This window comes from Protopterus annectens, chromosome 14.part0 (assembly GCF_019279795.1).
Source record: "Protopterus annectens isolate FY-2018-M chromosome 14.part0, PAN1.0, whole genome shotgun sequence".
Classification (NCBI taxonomy): domain Eukaryota; kingdom Metazoa; phylum Chordata; order Ceratodontiformes; family Protopteridae; genus Protopterus; species Protopterus annectens.
In genome coordinates, this window is record NC_056748.1 from 902738739 (window position 1) to 902758634 (window position 19896).

General features: G+C 42.4%; 1 protein-coding gene across 2 annotated transcripts in view; it reads left to right on the forward strand.

Moving 5' to 3' along the window:
- Positions 1–19896, forward strand: part of PASK (PAS domain containing serine/threonine kinase) — a 1620160-nt gene that overhangs the window by 918356 nt on the left and 681908 nt on the right. For both annotated transcript variants that reach the window (XM_044056691.1, XM_044056692.1), the window contains exon 11: positions 15089–16416. In XM_044056691.1, coding sequence (XP_043912626.1) covers positions 15089–16416 — 1328 coding nt within the window. The remainder of the gene's footprint in view (positions 1–15088; positions 16417–19896) is intronic.

Genomic DNA, 19896 nt, shown 5'->3' on the forward strand with positions numbered 1-19896 from the left:
TGAAAATTTCTTCACTTTTGCAAATAAAAAACAGCTTTGCATTCTTCATACCAAAACAACAAATTTTCTTTTTGTGATTAAAAATAGCTTCACTTCTTAGTAGCAAAACAACAACATTTTATTGGGTGTAACTTACATAAATTGGCAGATAAGTGCTGTGCTTATGTAAAAAAAAAACTAGAACTAAATCTTGTGTTTATACATGTTTCAAAAACAAAGAAAAAAATCAGCATTCTATTTAATTCTATAGAAACTTAAACATATAATTGTGATTTGTTAAATTGTAAATATCTCTTAGAATATATATTAGAATATAGGTAGTTTTAATATTCCAGTGGTTATTTTGCCTCCAGCTTCTGTGTGACTTGAGTGGAGTATTTGCAGCCAGGAAATTCAGTAGTAAAACTTGAATGAAAGGACTTGGAAAAACTTGTGTGCTATAAGACTTATAAATACACCTATGAGGATATAGTTATTGGGGTCCGTGTGTTTGATGGTTTTGATAGATACATAAATGTGTACCATTAGCTGTTAACCATCTAATCAACTATGTAGACTAACTTGTCTAAAACACATACTATACTATCCATTGTCTGTGTGATTAGATTGAGAAAATGTATGCAGAAAATCAGGAAGTAAAATCTGACCTGGTGAAAAAATTGAAATGCTAGTCTGCTATGGGTCTTATAGCAAACACCAGTGAGAACTTCATAATTTGGGTTATGTGTGATTAGTATTTTTTGTATATAAACTAAATGTTGTTCTTGTTGGTGTACAACAGATTATCAGTTAAATAACAGTATTTTTTTAATAAATAGGAGAATTTAAATAATAAGGAAAGCAACCCTGCTTAACATCTCTGTATGTTAAAAATTAATAAATATAGCTTGTCTGCAGCATTTTTGCTCACACCTCTCAGGTGGAGCTTTTAATTCGATTAGTTATTCCTCTTCTGTGCACAAAAAGTTAGCTTTCATCATGCTGTGACATAACCTGTGTTAGTCTTTCTACACTAAACCCTTCACTTTCCATGTATTCCATAACTTTAGCTTCTATTTTTTTTATTTTACTTTTGCTTTACTAATTTTCTGTTCTGTGTTCCCCCTTTGTGATCTTATTTTTGTATTGTGAAATTTTCCATATCTTTGTGCCTTTGTGTGTATTTCTCTGAGTATTTTTGGAGTTCCTTTTTTGTATGGAATAGTTTGCGTTTCTCCTTTGCATAAATATTGTACCATATCAGATCTCTCTTTCTTTCCCATGTCCATATTTCTTTTTTGTACCTTCCAAAAATCTCTATATTTTGTTATTTATATTTTTACACTTCCTCATTCGCTTCTTTTTCCAAACGGCCCAAGGGAGGTATGTGGTGTTGATCAGAGAAACACAGAAAAGCATTTGGATATAATGTATCCTGCCACCAAATCAATTTAATTAACTTGCCAAATTTCTGGGTTTCATCTTCTGTCATACTGATTAGGCCAACAAAATGTTTACCAGACTTCAGAGGTCGATGCTGATCCCTGTTCAATTCTAAAGGTATTATATATCTTAGAACTGTCACTCTCTACTGTGTTCAGGTTTTCTCTCCATTAAAATGGACTCATTGATGGATTTCATTCCTTAGTGAGTTTATGTCTGGTTCCTTTTATTTCAGGGAAACAAGGGCAGAACTTACTGGCTATTTTTCATTTCCCCCACTCTGGCACTTGTGCACGTGCACTTTGGTTGCAAATTGTGCAACTTGGTACATGTGTATCTAAATGGAAATTAAAGAATGTAGATGACCCATTTGGGATTTGGGCAGTGTTTAGAAAATTAATCAAGATGTATATCCAAACCTACGTACAGCAAATTATTAGGTGGTTACTGAATAACAAAGAGGTGAGGGAATGAAAGTTTTTGGTTTTGCCAGTAGGTTTTACACTATGAAAATAAAATAATACACAAAGAAAAGATGCTGCAAATACATGACAGAAATCAAGACATCCAATAATTTGGTAATAGATGATGGTAGGAGACAAGATTTATGACTGGATTGATGCAAAACAGATAATCTGAAGTAGTTAACTTCATTTGCTTTGCAACCTGTGGGTATCAGATCCGACTCGGATCCGAGCTGGCAGCTTTCAAAGCTAATAGATCCAAGCTCCAAGCTCCTCCCCCTACCCATAATGCCCTGCCATCTCCTTCTAACCCTCAGATCTCGTTTGCCATGGCTTCCATAAGCTTCTCTAGAACGAGCTTCGAGCAATAGTACTGTAAGTCAGTTTTAAAAACTTCAATTTCTGTCAGATTTTTCCTTTTCTTGGTGTGTGTGAACTCCCCCTATATTTTGTAGTCTTTTTTGGGTAGTTCTCTTGAATTTTTCATGGTTAGTTTTATTCCCCTCCCCCCTCTGCTAATGTGAAGGTGTGTGCTTGTGGGCCTACTTTTCTTTATTCTTTTACAATGGCTGAAGGCCCTAAAGCCATTTTCTCAAAATGTACCGAGTGTGACCATAAGCTGTCTCCAGTGGATGGTCACACTCGGTGTGTCCTTTGCCTGGGGGTTGACCACCTTTCTTCGGGCTGTACTATCTGTGCAGCCTTCAACCCCAGGGCTTTGAAGGATAGGAGGTCGAAGCTCATTCTGGCGGTCCTTTTGCCCCAGACTCTGCTTCCTCCACCTCAGTGGCACCGGCCGCGGCTGCCCCACCTATCGCTCCTGATCCCCTAGCCGGGACTCACCCTCCCACCTTGGCCCAGGAGGGAAGGAAAAGCAGAAAAAAAGAGAGAAAAGATAGAGAAAGAGAGAAGGAGAGGCACTGGAGCCATAAAAGGCGGTCCGAATCCACCACTTCGGCACTGCCGTCTAAAAAGCTTGCCTCTCCCCTTAAGGTCTCCGGGCCTTCCCCCTCTAGGCTCCGTTCTCCACGATTCTCCCCGGAGCCGGAGGAGGAGACCCAGTCGCCTTTGAGGTCATCCAGGCGGCCTTCCCGGCCGGCTTTGGCAGCCTCATCTAGATCTACCAGAAGCTTGTCAGATGCTGATATGGACCGGATGATGCGTCGATTTCTTCAGGCCCAGATGCAGATGGGAGTGCTCTTGCCTCCTCCCCGCAGGGGGGGGAGCTTGACACCTTTTTTCACCCCCATCGCTCCCTCTCCGACCCGCTTTTGGGGCTCGGAGCTATCGGATCCGACTAGCTTCGGAGCCAGGGTAAGGTCGGCGCCGACAGTGCTTCTTACTTCGGTGCCGACTGTACCCTCGAGTCTGTCGGATCCTTTTACGGATCCAAGCTCTCGGGGCTGTGAGCTGAACGTCGGATCCAAGAGGGCCAGTGGGCCTTCGGCTCCATCAAGGTCGGGGCACACTACCCTTTCAGATCCGGTCGGGTCACCTCCGGTGCTGATCCGCACGTCAGATCCAAGGGGAAGGCTTTCAGATCCAAGGGAAAGCAGTTCCCCCTCGGCATTCGATGTCGTGGAGAGGGTCCTCTCGAGGGATTCGAGGCCCCAGGCTCTTGCTTCGGATCCACTCACCATTCCCACTCATATGGGCCTGTCCTCCATCATCCGGCCCCTGGGACAGCCTGTGCCTATGTCCCAGATTGTTCTCATAGGGGAACAGGACATTGTTGGTGAGGCCTCTTCGGACAGCCCCCCCAAGGAGGTCCCTCACAAACAGAAGTGCAAGAGGAGGCACTTGGACTCACCCGAGTCCCTCACAGAGGACACGGACTTGGAGGAAAGGGAAGGTTCCCCAAGATCACCCCTCGAAGACGTCTCCTTCGGAGACATCATGGAAATGTTACGCATTAGAGGGGGGTGGTCTGCCCAGAAACCTTTCTCGGATGAGTCTGTGTTTCTGGAGGTGTTTGACGCAGGCCCATCTACCTCTTGGGTGTCTCCTCCCACCGATCCCCTGGTAGACCTCATTACTACCAGGGCATGGAAGGAACCGGACACTGTTGAACCAATTCCTAAGAGACCGGACAGGATCCTCAGCCCTCCCACAGACAGGACAGTTTGGAGCAAGGGTGTCCCAGTGGATGCCATGGTGGTGGCGGCTGCCACTAAAAAGGAATTCGCACAGGAGAGTTCCTCTGTGCATCCTCCAGACAAGGAGTCTCAGATGATGGACCATTTGGGAAAGCAGATGTTTTCTTCAGTGACCTTCTCTGTAAGGTCACTGAATTATATGGCACATGTGATTAGGCTGCAGCGAGACCTGATTAAAGAGTACGCTGCGTCACCCCCAGAGTCCATGTCGGCCGAGGACAAGCGAACCTTCTCGGCTCGAATGGCCACTCTCAAGTCAATCACCAACACGTCTATGCAGCTCCTTTCCCATGCTACGGAGGAGAGCTAGCGGAACAGGCGTCGTCTTACGTAGACAGGCCTGGCTCCATCTCTGCAACTTTGCGGAACCCTTCAAGGCGTCCTTCGCGAACACCCCCCTTCTACGGTTCCACACTCTTTGGCAAAACCGTCCACGATACGCTTCTCCAGAGCGAGAAAGATGGGAAGACGTCTGCCTTCGGGATCTGCTTCTCGGCTCCTCAGAGGTTCTACTCCAGGAACCAAAGAGGACAAAAGAAGATGTAGTTCCGGAAAGCTCAACAATCCCATTTTGCTCCAGATACCTTGTCCTTCAGAGGCAGAGGAGGACAGGGTGGACACCAGCCCAGGGGTAGAGGGGGCCTGAAAATTTTGGGTCGAGAGAACCTTTTTCAGATCGACCCGCGCAACAGCCCTGAGGGGTTGCCCGACTGCTCCTCTCTGGAGGCAGTCGGGGGCGCTTCTCGGAACACCTAGCGAAATGGGAGTCCATCACAACAGATCGCTGGGTGCTCCAAATCATATCCAGAGGATATTCAATCCCCTTCCTACCTCACCCTCCCCGAGCAACAAAACTTCCCGATGTCCCACCCAATCAGAGGGAGGCAGCAGCATCAGAAATCTTAGGGCTGCTAAGAAAAAGAGCCATCCAGCACGTCCCCCCCAAACAATCTGGATCAGGCTTTTACTACAGGTTCTTTCTGGTGCCAAAAAAGACGGGGGACTTACGACCCACCCTCGACCTGTCAATGCTGAACCTGTCAATTGCCAAGGAAAAATTCCGAATGGTCACTATTCATGCCATTCTCCCACTTCTGCAGGAGAATGACTGGATGTGCTCAATAGACCTCAAGGATGCGTACTACCACATTTTGATGGACAGACCATCCAGGAGGTTCCTCCGCTTTCGGCTGGTAGCCAGCCATTATCAGTTCAGGGTCCTACCCTTCAGTCTCACCACAGCCCCCAGGGTGTTCACCAAGGTCATGGCAGTTGTAGGGGCCCACCTGAGGCTTCAGGGAATACAGGTCTTTCCGTACCTGGACGACTGGCTCCTAACCGCCCCCACCAGGCATCAACTCTGCTCAGGCAGGGACTACTTCTTACACCTAGCCCGCCACCTAGGGATCACGATAAATCTCCAGAAATCCTCCCTTCAACCCACTCAGATTTTGGAATTCATAGGGGCCAGGATAGACACTACTCAATCCAGAGTCTTTCTGACTACGGACAGGCTTCACAATCTGAGCCTTCACATTCTAGATCTCTTATGATTGTCAGCCCCACCAGTGGAGCTAGTCCTGAGGGCCCTGGGATCTATGGCAGCGGCCATCAATCTATCCCCCTTAGCTCGCCTTAAGATGAGGATCCTTCAGTGGATGTTACAAGTGCAATGGTCCATCCTCTATCAACCCCTGACCACACCTATTCCTCTTACCAGGATTTGCAGGGAATCGCTTCTTTGGTGGCTCTACTCCAGAGACCTTCGAGAAGGCCGCCCCTTTGTTATACCCCCTCCCCAAGTCACGGTGACTACGGACGCTTCTCTCCTCGGGTGGGGGCGGCATTGCATGGACAGATCCATCCAAGTCACGTGGACTTTCACAGAGACCTCACTGCATATCATCGTCCTGGAGATAAGGGAGGTGCTTCTAGCGTTGCAAGCTCTCCACCCCCTTCTCCCTCCAGGAACTATTGCACTTCAAACAGACAAGTAGTCTGGTACATAAACAAACAGGGGGGAACCAGGTCCTATCCACTTTGCAGGGAGGCAATAAGAGTATGGGAATGGGAGATATCCACCAACCGCTTTCTCATAGCAACACAAATACCGGGTCGGTCAAACATCTTAGCGGACAGGTTGAGTTGGACGATCCTCTCACCTTACGAGTGGTCTCTGAACCCTGCTGTAGCGAAACAAATCTTTCTCCAATGGGGTCAACCTTGCTGCAATCTCTTCGCCTCGCCTTTGAACACAAAGTGCAGTGAATTCTTCGCTCTGATTCCCCCACCAGGGGAAACCCCCAGAGATGCTGTAGTTCATGCTTGGCCATCTGGTCTTCTGTATGCTTATCCTCCTCTTCCCTTGATGACAAAATTCTTGCAGAAAGCTCGTTGGTTGGGGAGCAGAATTATCCTCATAGCCCCATTCTGGCCTCGCCAAACCTGGTTCCCTTACCTGCGGTCTCATCAAGTACATCCTCCTTGGATTTTGGATCCCAAACCGGATCTAATCTCTCACCCTTTAGGATTGAAGACCCCCAATGTGGACTACCTGAAGCTGTCAGCTTGGTTGATCCAGTTCCCTTGATGGCTAGGACTCCCGGTATATCACCTTCGGTTAAGGCCATCCTGGTGGCCGCCCATAAACCATCCACCAGGAAGATCTACAACAGTAAATGGAAACGTTTCTCGATCTGGGCGGGGCACAGGAACTTAGATCCCTTTACGGCTCTGATTCCAGCAGTCCTAGACTTTCTTTCACATACCTTTGATCAAGGAGCTAGTGCTTCTACTATTAAAGTTCATTTGGCAGCTATCTCCCACTACCATGTTGGTAACAGCTCAGGGCCGCTAGCATCCTCCAAAATATTCAAGGTTTTCTTGAAAGGAACTTTTTTGTTAAGACCTCCCGTTAAAGATTCAGTCCCCCCATGGGATCTTACCCTAGTTCTTCAAGCTCTGACTGGGCCCCCCTTTGAGCCCGTGGCTTCAGTCAATTTGAAATATGTATAAAGGAAAACGGCTTTTCTGATTGCCATTACTTCTGCGAGAAGAATATCAGAGCTTCATGCTCTTTGCAGTAAACCTCCCTTTATCATTTTTCATAAAGACAGGGTCTCCCTCAGGACTAATCCCTCCTTTCTTCCCAAGGTGGCTTTGGAAGTCAACATCAACCGGACCATTAATCTGCCTGTTTTCTTTCAAAATTTTCAGAATAAAGGAGAATACAGACTTCATTGTCTGGATGTTCACAGACAGTTACGCTTTTACTTAAATAGAACAGCAGATCTTCGAAACTCTGACCAACTTTTTGTTTCCTTTGCAAAATCATGTCTGGGCAAGCCAGTTACTAAAGTAACCTTAGCTGGATGGATTTCACAGTGCATTCTCCTCCTTACAAAAGCTCTGGTCGTCCTGAGCCCCTGAGAGTATGAGCCCATTCTACCCGATCCATGGCCTCTTCTGCTGCCTTCTGGTCAAAGGTTTTCTTGGATGACATTTGCTCGGCAGCTACTTGGGCTTCCTCTCATACCTTTATTACACACTACAAATTGGATTTGATCTCCAGAGTACGTGCATCGTTTGGCTCAGCAGTGCTCCGGAATATCCTTCCATAAGGGCCTCCCAAGTTGTTGGTAGCTGCGGACTCTGTCCCACAGGTTGCAGAGCAAATGAAGTTAACTACTTCAGATAAAGAAGTTATGTACTCACCATAACGTTCCATCTGAGTAGGTAACTTCATTTGTCTGCAACCGACCCGCCCTCCATCCCCCGCACCCTTAGTTCATTATCTAAGAGTCAGGATATGGCTTCCTTTCATGGACGTCATTGAAACAGATTGGAACCACTCCTAGGTTATGGAATTCCTTATTGTCCTTTGGCAAACTCAATCTGAGGGTTAGAGGGAGATGGCAGGGCGTTATGGGTAGTGGGGAGGAGCTTGGAGCTCGGATCTATTAGCTTGGAAAGCTGCCGGCTCGGATCCGAGTCAGATCCGATGCCCACAGGTTGCAGACAAATGAAGTTACCTACTCAGATGGAACGTTATGGTGAGTACATAACTTCTTTTTTGACTTAAGAGCTAATGTTCACATAGGTTAGTTGGACGTAGTAGCAGAATTAAAAGATAAATAAAATGAAATGTGTATTTATATTTGAGATTATAAAGTTCAAAACAAGCTAGATCAAATGTAGCAATCAATAAGGGTCTGCAAAGTAAAGCCTGTAGTGTTAATGCATAATTAAAAATATATTCAGAAAAGGTTAAACTGGAATGGAATAAGAGTAAATAAATATTTGATAGATGAAATATGGAAAGAATTTTGTCAGATACTTAAATGTGCCACAAAATCCAGAAAATGTAGAACTTTAATAAATCAGCGAGACATGAAAGGATATTCTCATGGATAGATGAGCTATGATGAAGAAGTAACAAACATGAAAGGGACATGTGGGAACACATCTTTTTTGAATTGCAAAGATATACAAAGATAGAAGCTGGATATTGAAACGTTAATGAGAAAATTATTAGGAGAGATAATCCTGTTCACTATGAATATGATGTTATCAAGTTGGATTGATATTAAACTACCAAAATTTGTTAAGACTTCGATAGCATTATTAATGTTGGTAACAAAAAAAGTAATTACTAGAAAGTGGAAATCAGAAAATCACCCTTCAATAAATGAGATGAAATTAATAACAGAAGAAGTAAAAAAGCTGGAATTGTGGAAAGAAAACAGGGTAACAGGATATTCTGTGATAAATAAATAGAATAAATGTGAAGTGTGTACTATATGATGAATAGGACTTCCTGCATTACAAACGAAGCATGCAAGACTGTGTTACACTGGTGACTATACAATATCAACATAAAAAAAAATCAGAGAGAGACAGATTGCAGTATTTAAGAATATACAAACAGCGTGAGCATCATAAAAGCTGAAGTATATAAATTTGTTAGTGTCATTGGTATACTGTTGTTCTAGATTACCTGTAGAGCGTAAGGTTGGTGGTTTGAGATTTGCTATAGATGGTATATTATTTTAGTATTATATTACCCACTATAACATTTGATATTATGGTTGCTATTTAATAGTTTATTTATTTTTGCCACTGAGACTAACTCTAAGTCTATGTTTGACCACTTTCCTCCCTATGTGAGCATGCTGTTTTACAATACACATGTGATTTACTCAGGGCCTACCCAAGGTTTTGCCGATATTGTATAGAGTCACTGATTAGGACTTCAAACGAGCTCTGTATGATGAATAGTTGCACGATGTTACATTCTTTGATTGTAACACAGGAATTCAGTAGCATTCACATGTTTTATATCTTGATAGGCTTACATGTATGATGGTAAATACAAAACAGATTAAATAATCTTTTATGAAATTAGAAAGAATATAAGCACTTACATATGTTCCATCAGTATATAGTTTTCAGATTTTTGGACTGTTTATAATTACTGTCAGGGTGTTTTGTAATATTGTTAGATTATATATAAATAGTTCCTGATCTGAGTATAAGTTTAAACATTTTATTTAATATCAGTTGCATTTTTATTTATTCACCATGTCTTAATGCAGTTTGTTTTCTGAAAAAAATTAATCTTGTGAAGAAAAACAGTGATGAACATAGAACATTTTATTCCTGCTGAAAGAAGTGCTGCACAATAGGTCATAACTTTACATACTGGATGTCTATTTTTTACACAGACTTGAAGTCTTATCATTTAGAGATTATTTAGTGCATTAAGAATAGCTGCAAGAACTGATAGGACTTCCACCACAGATGACTGTTGAACAAATAATACTTCTCAGGTTGCAAGTGCCATTTCTGCAATGCCATGCACACTGCTTTCTCTTAGTTCCCTTGGAGCAAGTAAGAGATAGAGAAAAAGAAAGGAAGCCAGCTCTGTTGACATGAAGGAGTAAAGCTGTATGGCCCAGGTGAATTACATTCATTTAGTGGCTCTGGCATCTGACAAAGCTGGTATAGGAGGATAAGCATACCCATCCTTCAGGGGAAGGTTGTGGTAAAACCAGCATACATTATCGGCAGTGATGCCATTGCATGGCCTGGAGGCAAGCAATAGGTTCCACAAGTCACTGCCTCATGGCACCTTCAGTGCTAGTATGTTGAGACACGCATTTCATGGAGGAGGCATTGGGGACCTTCACAGTGATGTATACACCCTTGCCCAGTTATGGCGTTAGGCCATTACACACACCGTCATTGTTTGGATGTCGGCAAGAGTGTAAAGTCTCTTTATGGCTATCTGAATGATCAGAGATGTAAAATTCCTGGGTAAGTTCATGATGGGCTCTTCCCAGTTGGGGAGGCTTGTTGGATGGCAGGCACATTTGCAAAAGAAAATAAAAATTACATTGAAAAAAAATGACACAAGGCAGGAGGGTGGATAGTTAGTATAGTTCCTGCGTCTAGAGTTTTACTCATATCCATTGTTATGGTGAGTGGCCATAACTTTATATCTGGTATTATGCTGTTCCAATATAAGGAGCTGTACTATTTGTATGCTTTGCTGTTTTTCTACTTTTAGTAAACCTTTTCTCTTATAAATTCTTGTCTTCCTAATTTCTACATAACTCCTTGGTAAAATTGGCTTATTTTATTTCAGTAAGACAGGTATGCAAAACAAGCAAGTCAGAGTACCTACTGCCTTTTCTTATTGTTTCTGTAGACTTGCATATCTGTGAAATCAGGGCCAGCCCTTTTCATCATACTATTGGCTATCCACCACTTTTCTGGTCTGTTCTGATCCTCCCCCTCCCCACAAGAACACTTGCAGCTTAATCAGGCCCAGCCCTTTTCATTATAACCTATAAACCTACTGATAGTCTTCCTTCATCTATTGCCCGCTACGTTCCCCTCCCTGCCCCCAATGTCCACCTGCCCCCAGTGGTCCTACCTTTATTACAAACAGTAACCACTCCCACCCTTCAAAAACCTGTAACATCACTACACCTATACTTCCTCCTACGGCTTCTCACTACTATCCCTCCTACTCAGCTAATATGTACAAGCACACCATACCTATACTTACTGCATGCACACTCCTTGTATACATCACATTTTACCAAACCTCCCCCATTCCCGCACTCAACCACTACCACTGTACCACCATACACACCTCCAGTCATATGCCACCTCTACTCTACTACTCTCTCATCAGGTCAACAACCTTCCCAATACACCCTCTATATAGACTACAGACCACAATACGTAAACTTAAAACAACCTCACCACCTAACATAACCCTACCATCATACCTATTACCCACAGAACACAAATAAAAAATGTCCCTTATAAGCAAGCATATACAGAAATTGATAAAACTAATAATCTCATCCATATCCAACCTAGCACTCAGTGGAGACATCCATCCCAATCCTGGTCCCTCACTCTCCAACCCCTCCCCTCATAATCAGACTACAAACCACATCTTCTCCCAAATCACAGCCAATAGAAAGCCAACTGACCTCCATCTGATAAGCCTAAATATTAGAAGTATATGCAACAAGGTGCATGAATTCCATGCCACCATAGACTTCTACTCCTCTGATGTAGTGATCCTTACAGAAACATGGTTAAAACCACACATTACTAATGAGCAAATCCTCCCTACCAGCTACAATATATTAAGAGTAGACCGACTAAACAAAAAGGAGGTGGTATAGCTATAATATTTAAGCAGCATCTAGACATCCAGATTTTAAAGTTAGCAGCTCCCCAAATAGGTAAGGAAGAAATAATATATACCAACCATAAAATAAACCAAAATAAAACCCTAAACATAATAGATTGCTACTTCGCACCTGGCCACAACATCCCTCCACTTGAAAACCTCCTCAGATGGACTACCCACTACCTACCCCAAGAAACTTTAATTCTAGGAGACTTCAACACTGACTGGCAATCATGCTCTAGCAACCACCCAACCCATCATGTAAGCCTTCATGGCTTCACCCAGCTAGTCCAGTCAAATACCAGGGTAAATAACTCCAACAAACACACTACCCTTGACTGGGTACTAGTCAATAAGATCCCCCAGTAATATATAGCAGGCTGCTTATCTGACAACCTCAGTGATCACTCCCCAACCTTCCTACTAAGAAAACACATTTATAAAGCGAAACCCATCATCTACCGTCAAATACGCAAAAAAACTAACGTCAACCCTCTCTCATTCAGCTCATCCCTAAAAGACTGTAACTGGCAACCTCTAAAATACCTCAAACTAGATGACTGCTTTAATAAAACATTCCTAAGCATCCTTAATTACCACACCCCCATAAGACATTCCCGAACTACAGCTCAACCATCCCCATGGCTACAAAAAAACACCAAGTCTGAAATGTAAAACAGGGATAAAGCCTGGGACAACTGGCGCAAAACCAAAACCCCCTCTAGTAGGCAAAAATTCCTAGAACTATGCAATAGAACCAAAAAGCTTATAAAACGGGACAAAATCCAATACTACCAATCTGCCCTTACCTCCTCCCATCATAACCCCAAACAATTCTGATCCTCAATAAACTCCATCCTCCACCCGGTAAAGTAAGTACACCCACTCCTAACTTAACTCACTCCTCCAAAAATATTGCTACCTCTTTCAACAATCACTTCACGCAAACTGTACTGTCACTAGCTAGACAACACAATCCCCCCATAAACCCATGCCATCAACTACAACTAACAATCTCCCCACTAGCTTCTCTTTCTCTCCTGTTCCTACCTCCAAAATAAAACAACTATTAACTAAACTTAAAACCACCAGATTAGCAGCAGACAACCTCCCAAGTGAATACCTTCAACTTTCAGCTAACACTGTAGCCTACCCCGTATCGCTCTTGATTAACAGATCTCTGTCAGAAAATTATGTTCCCACACTATGAAAAGTCTCACACATAATTCCCCTACACAAAGGAGGCCCCTCCACAGATCTAACCAATTACCCCCCCCCATAGCTATTCTCTCGCCACTCTTCAAAGAGAGATGCATTCATTCTCAAGTCTCAGAATCACCTCCTTGCTAATAACCTCCTCTCCAACACACAACATGGTTTCCGACCTAACCATAGCACCACAGCCGCCTTACTCTTTCTCTAATACTATCCTACAAAATAAAAATGCAGGTAATCTCTCCTCAGCTACCTTCTGGACCTCTCTAAAGCTTTCGACATGGTCCCACACAAACAACTCATCTCTCTTCTCAATAACCTATCCTTCTCTCAGCCAGTCATCAACTAGTTTCAGAGTTATCCATCTCACCGCCAACAAGTAGTTGTTTGGCAGGAAGACCTATCCCCCAGCTCCAGTCTCCATAGGGGTTCCCCAAGGGTCCATCTTGGGACCCCTGCTCTTCTCTATTTTCACCAATAATCTAGCCTCAGCCACAACACATGGCACGCACATGCAGTACGCAGATGACTCAGCCATCATCTGCACAACCCACTCCCTACCCTAACTGCAAAAAGTCACACAGGAAGCATTTCCTTCTATTGAAACATGGTTATCCGATGCCCAACTAATACTCCATCCAAACTAAACAAAATTACTAATCTTCCAACTCACCAAACTTACCCTAGACAGCTCTCACTTTAACATTACAACAAAACACAACACCACCATCCATCCTACAGAACACACCAAATTACTAGGAGTAGAAATAGACAATAAACTGAACTTTGACATTCACATTTCCATGACCATTAAAAAAGTGCACAAAAAACTAGGAGCATTATATAGAAATCGGCAACTACTTAACAAAGCAGCTAAAATTCTGGTAGCAAATACTCATCTTATCTCTACCCTACTCTACGCCTCTCCAATATTTACTAACCTTAGACAATGCAACCTAAATAAACTCAAAACCTGCTACAACAAAATCGCCAAATTCACCACAGGGGCTTCCTACCGTACTCACCACTGTCTCTCACTAGCAGAACTGGGCTGGCTAGAGCTCCTCCACCTCCTTCAATGATACCAACATGCACTCGCCCACAAACTAATAAACCAACCACTAAAAGTCTCATCCCTCCGGAATCTACTCCAACCCTACATAACCATGAGACCACTAAGATCCAGCCACAAAAACCTCCTACAGGTCACAAGAGCCAATAACTCTGCTGGTTAAGCATTATTCTCCTGCACTATAGCCAAACTCTGGAACTCCCTCCAATCTTCAATTACTTCTGTAACTTCTTGCACCCACTTCAAATCCTTACTAAAATCACACTTAAAAACTTTCCAGATATGCCCTTGCAACCCCCCCCCCTCTAATACCATCCAATCCACCCACCCACTACCTCTCTCGGCCCCCTAACAACCTACTCTTAGCAAGCTTGGCTACTCATGTTCCCAGCTACCTACCACATAATACCATCGTCTTGTAGCAACAACTGCTAATGGCCGTTATGTACCTGAAAAAACATTTGTATCAATTGTTCACTGACAAATCTCAACTACATTTGTAACCATGTTTAGTATATGTCACCATATTTTAAAGTTTTACTATGTTCCACAGCTGTTTTACATCTGTGTTTTATTCTTGTCTTATGTCCTCAGCTGGACTAATGTCTATTTTTAACTGTATAATGCAAGTAATACTTAATGTGGAGCTTTTCTCCCTGGGCCTCTGCTGAAAACAGAACTGTGTCCAGTCGGACTCTCCAGATCAACAAATGTAAATAAATAAATAAATAAATAAGGAACTGATGTGACACCACCCTCCATCAAAAACCTCCATCTGTTATCCTAAGCCAAAGTAATATACCCTTAATCACTTAGAACCCAAAAGAAGACTTTAGCATCTTTTGTCAAATGTAGCCTTTGCCAGTATCTTGGATATTAAAAATTGCCACTTAGTAAAATTTATGTGGTAATTTTTTTTTTTTTTTTTTTACTGGAATGTTGTTGACTTTTATAGAGTTTTAGTCATGTTGTCCCCAACAGTTTGACTTATAAAGCAAATGTTAGATGTTACAGATTCTTTTAACTGTGAAATGTATTTTTATAGGTCAAAGAATACTTCCAGTGGTGGTTATCTTCAACAAAATGGTATTTGTTTTCCTGAAGCAACTCAGAATGCATTTGCTGCTGAGTCAGAGTTCATGAATACAGATTACTTGCTTCAAGTACCAGTCTTGGAAGAGTCGTCAAGCCATTTCTTCCCAAATACCTCAGGCCTCAATGTAGACCACTGTCCTGTACAGAAGCAAATTGAGGATTTGACTCTGAAACAGACCTCGGGAATACAGATGTCCACACCTTTAAATAATGCCCTAAGAAATGGGCATTCAGCATGTATAGCTTCTATTGATGAGAACTGCTGCTGTAATGGGGCATATAGTAGCCCAGGAACACCAACTGTAGATGAGCCGCAGGGCTTCAAGTGTGAGTTTTGTATTCGTGATAAAACTGTTCTGGGTTTAGGCAGTGAAACGGGTAATGGAAACAGGGATCAAGTAAACAGCTGCTTGCCTGATGGCTTAGTATCACTAAGTGCATCTTCTGTGAATGTATTGTGGCAGCAAAATCAGCCATGCCATCACACTTCAGAACTGCAAACATGTAGAAGCAGTGAACAAACCTCTGATGATAGTTTTGTTCATAGTGTTATAACATCTAGCTTTGAACTTCTGAGACCAGAAAAGACCCATATCGATGAACCCAGTCTGCCATCACATCTGAACACAAGTGTATCAGAACCTTCTAACAACTGCGCTTTAAGTGCACGTTCCATGCCTCAAGACTTAAGTAGCTTTTTTGGACTTCACCAAACAAGTGAAGATGTTGATATAATTTCTTCCAATATGAAAGAACTCATCCTCAACAGCACTGCTGAATTACTTTCTGGTGATTTTTCTGGAACTTCGTGTGATACTTCAGAGCTTTTGAGGACTTCACCATTTGTGAATGACTTGAATGTTGGCACTGATTGTATTGGAGACCAGAAGTTTGATGACCTCGTACCTGTGTCAAGAAACACACAAGCATGCAGTACTGATTCATCTTACAGTAGTCACAGTGGACGGATTACAAGTCAATATATAGGGCAGCCTGAGCAAGACCCACTTGAAGCAACAGGAAAGTCAACAGAAGCAAAATTGCATGGGCTTAATCGGAGCTGTTTGCTGTTTCATAAAACTCTAGATGGTGCACCATTACTCAGGCACTGGGAGGTGAAACAAGATAGCAGTGAACTTGTGAAACAAAGGTCTGCTCACAAAACCTCAACACCTGTGAAAGAAGCACTTAGATGTTGCCAGCATGTGTTAACAAATGCCGACATTAAAGAGGGGACATATGCTGGCAATTGCTACCACAGGGATGGCTCAAGACTAAGTAAGTTAATACAGCACATATTCTTACTGATAAGACATGTTTAGTTATGTTGTTTATAATGTGCTTAAGATTTTGTAACATTCACAAGTGCTGTTTTGTAGTGTGTATGAAAAGATAACTTTTGGGCAGACTGTAGAAGTATCTGATTTTTTAATGTTTTTCTTCCCTTTCCCCACCATCACTACCACCACTAACTGCAAGTACTGGGCATCTGTCTAGCTTGCTTAGATTTTAGTCTTTTCCCTCAGGGGTGAAGACCAACCAATGTAATCCTCAAGGTGGTCACGCCACAAGAAAAAAAATATTTGTATTTGTTTGTTTATGTACAACCTGTCAATTTCTTCTTTCTTCCAGGAGGGCAGAAGTCAACTCTGAATGCAGGAACTCAACAGGCACTTCATGAGTGTGCTCCGATGCAGAAATATGTGTACCTTCTATGAAGTGTTGGCAGATGACCACAGTGGTGGGAGTACTGTGCAACACAACATTCTGCCCTCTGTGTTGGATAGCTCACCACATCTTGGCAATTGCTTCTGTACATAAGCTGCTGCTATAACCTCAGGCATGGGTATGATGGTTTGGAGAGTATCCTCTGCATCATTTTAACAGCAGTATACATAAAACATTGATAATTTGTAATTGTTAAATCTCTGAAACACTCCACAGACATTTTAAAATAAACACTTATAACGCATTTTATTAGTCTCCTTTCCCTAACATTATAGACTTCATGTCACCCATACCCTGGACATTTCTTTTTAGAACCATCCTCCTGAACTTTTAATCTCTTTGCAGAGTCTGATTTGAGCTGTGCATGCTGTTAGATGGACCCTGGTATGCTCTCATGGGTAGAACGTTTTTTTTATTTTCACAAAAAGCCTTTCCAGCTAATAGTAGGTGCTACTGTAGTGGTTCATAGGTTCATACTAGGCTATCTGCCCTAGGGCATTTATAAGCCTAGCCAGAGTGTGTTTGGCTTTTGCCACCCATTTTAAATTAATTTTGCTATGCCCTTTTTCGAGGTTAGTATACTGTGCCTCTGTCTAACAGTGACACAGAAGTGATACCAGTAAACCTCGATCCCCATCCACTCATCAAGATTCCTCTTGAAGAGAGTCAATGAGGGACTCTGCCTAACCTGGACTGGGATTTTATTCCAGAGTGAAGGGAGCCTCTGGGTTATGAATCTGTCCCTCCAGCATGTCCTATTTATTTCAGTGCTGAGGTTCAAGTCTCTTGAACGCGTAGCTCGATGGGATTTGGATTTTCTGAGGTGCAGCATGTCCATTAATTCCGGGTTGGACATGGCTTTATACGTATGCCACTGAGTAGAACTGGAGTTTCTTTAACCGGGCAGCATATGGCATCTGTTTGAGCCCTTTGATCCTCTTGGTGAGGTACTTTTGGGGTCTTTCCAGTTGCTGCAGGTATCTGGTAAGGTACATCCCAAAAGGGGCATTGTACTCAATTATGGGCCTGATGAGGGATGAGTAAAGAGGCACGATGACCTCCCCTGATCTCGATGTGAATCCCTTCATGATTAGGTGGGCTATATAAAATGTTTTTCTAACCACTTTGGCCACGTGGTTGTCAAATGAGAGATTGCTATCAACTTGGGTCCCCAGGTCCCTAATTACTTCTTCCGTACTTAATGGATTACCGCCTATGTGGTAATTTGTGGGCACTTTGTTTTTGCCAAAGGGGATGATTATACACTTTTTGGCGTTTAGCTTGAGGCCATGGCTCTGGCACCAGTTGTCTGTTTCTGTTGTTTGAAGCATCAGCTTTTAGTTAAGAAAGGATTACAGCACCAGTAGAAGGCTGGAATTACTGTAAACATCTGGGATGGAAGAAGATGACACACTCCTTGTTTGCACTAAACCCCATCCAAGAGGTATGGTCCAGAGTACCCTTCATGCTGTTTCTCCACTTTCGGTAACATGGTATACTGCAGCAAATTCACAGTTTCTGCTGTGTCACTAGATGTACTACTGAAACCTCATCCTTCCTCATTTGCCACAGACTCATCCCTTTTTATGTCAGCCTGCATTTCAACTAGCTGAACTGCTCACCAGGTAGTAGTCAGTTATGTCATAGCTTAAGCAAAAGCTTTTTGCCACCATGCCAGCATCCAGACATTGTTACCTGTAAATGTGCTTTATCTTGCAGACATTGTTTTTCACTTGTTTTGTATATGTTTGTCACTTTCAAAGTATCATTTTTGCAGTGTAGTTTTTAAAACTTCAATGTACAATGAATAAAAATACTTTGTTAGTGGTGATACAGCCCAAACATTTCACTGAATTTATTATATTCATTAGTGTGTGAAGCAGTTTTTAATTGCAGAAGCACCTCTTAATGCAGTACAACAGAATGGTGGTATTCACTGGAGCAGCAGATGGTTTTAGCTTGGTAGTGTAGTCATAAAACAGTGATAAAAGCCCTGCTTAGCTTGTGTACTTAGAAATGGTACTCTACTGAAGCAAAAGGAGATTACTAAATAAAACTGGGAAAATAATTATGTGTATGCTTATTACTTGTTTGATTAATTGTAGTAATTACCCAGTCCTTCAACAGATCCCTAATGAATATTATGTCATTAGTCTGTTGACTGTTTAGACATAGCTTTGTTGTTTGCTGTGTTTGGGTATGTCATCTGTTTGAGAACAGTCTATCATTGTCCAGCCTTATACCACAGCAGAATGTATTAAAAAAATGCTCTTCTTCAATGCATTTTATAAAGTTCTCTCTTCTGCTCTATTTGGTTGTATCTTTTTCCCATTATTTATTTATTCCACAGCCTGCTGAACTGTTCTACGCTATACCCAGTGCTCTGTATGCAGTTATAGTAACCACCATTGATTGTTATTATTTTCTTCACTGCCTACTGATTTATATATATTTGTACTATATGTCAGATTTCTTTTGGTATTTTGTAATCATCTTGTGTGTTTGTCTTCCATTTATTTAATGCTTCTTGTAGTAGGTATTATCTTCTGCTTTTAAAAGTATTCTTTGTGGGGCTTTTCACCTCAGGCCTTCTCTAAAAATGAGCTAAGGCCCAGTTGGACATACCCAGTTAACAAATGTCAAAATAAATAAATAAATATGAAGTGATTTTAAATTTTTGTACTGTTTTGAATACAGACATATGAAGAACCTGCAGATTAAGGATTGCTTAATTTATTCAGGCTGCATGAATGTAGTAGCTTGCTCCTGCACATGCTTATCTCCTGCCCTTGCTGCAGCCTTTCCTTAATCTGTCCCTAACAGCTTTTAACCCCTAATGACTTAGATCGTGCCATTGTCTTAGGCAGTACACTCACTGTGAAGAAGCATTATGCCTTGCTGTCCCTTGTCAGATGGCACTTGTGATATTCATCGTGCTTCACTGTTGCAGTCATGACTGTAGGGTTCTCCCCTGCCGGTAGGCAGTCCTCGGTCGGCCAGAATCCCAAAGTCTGGGACCGGCGTCGGCTG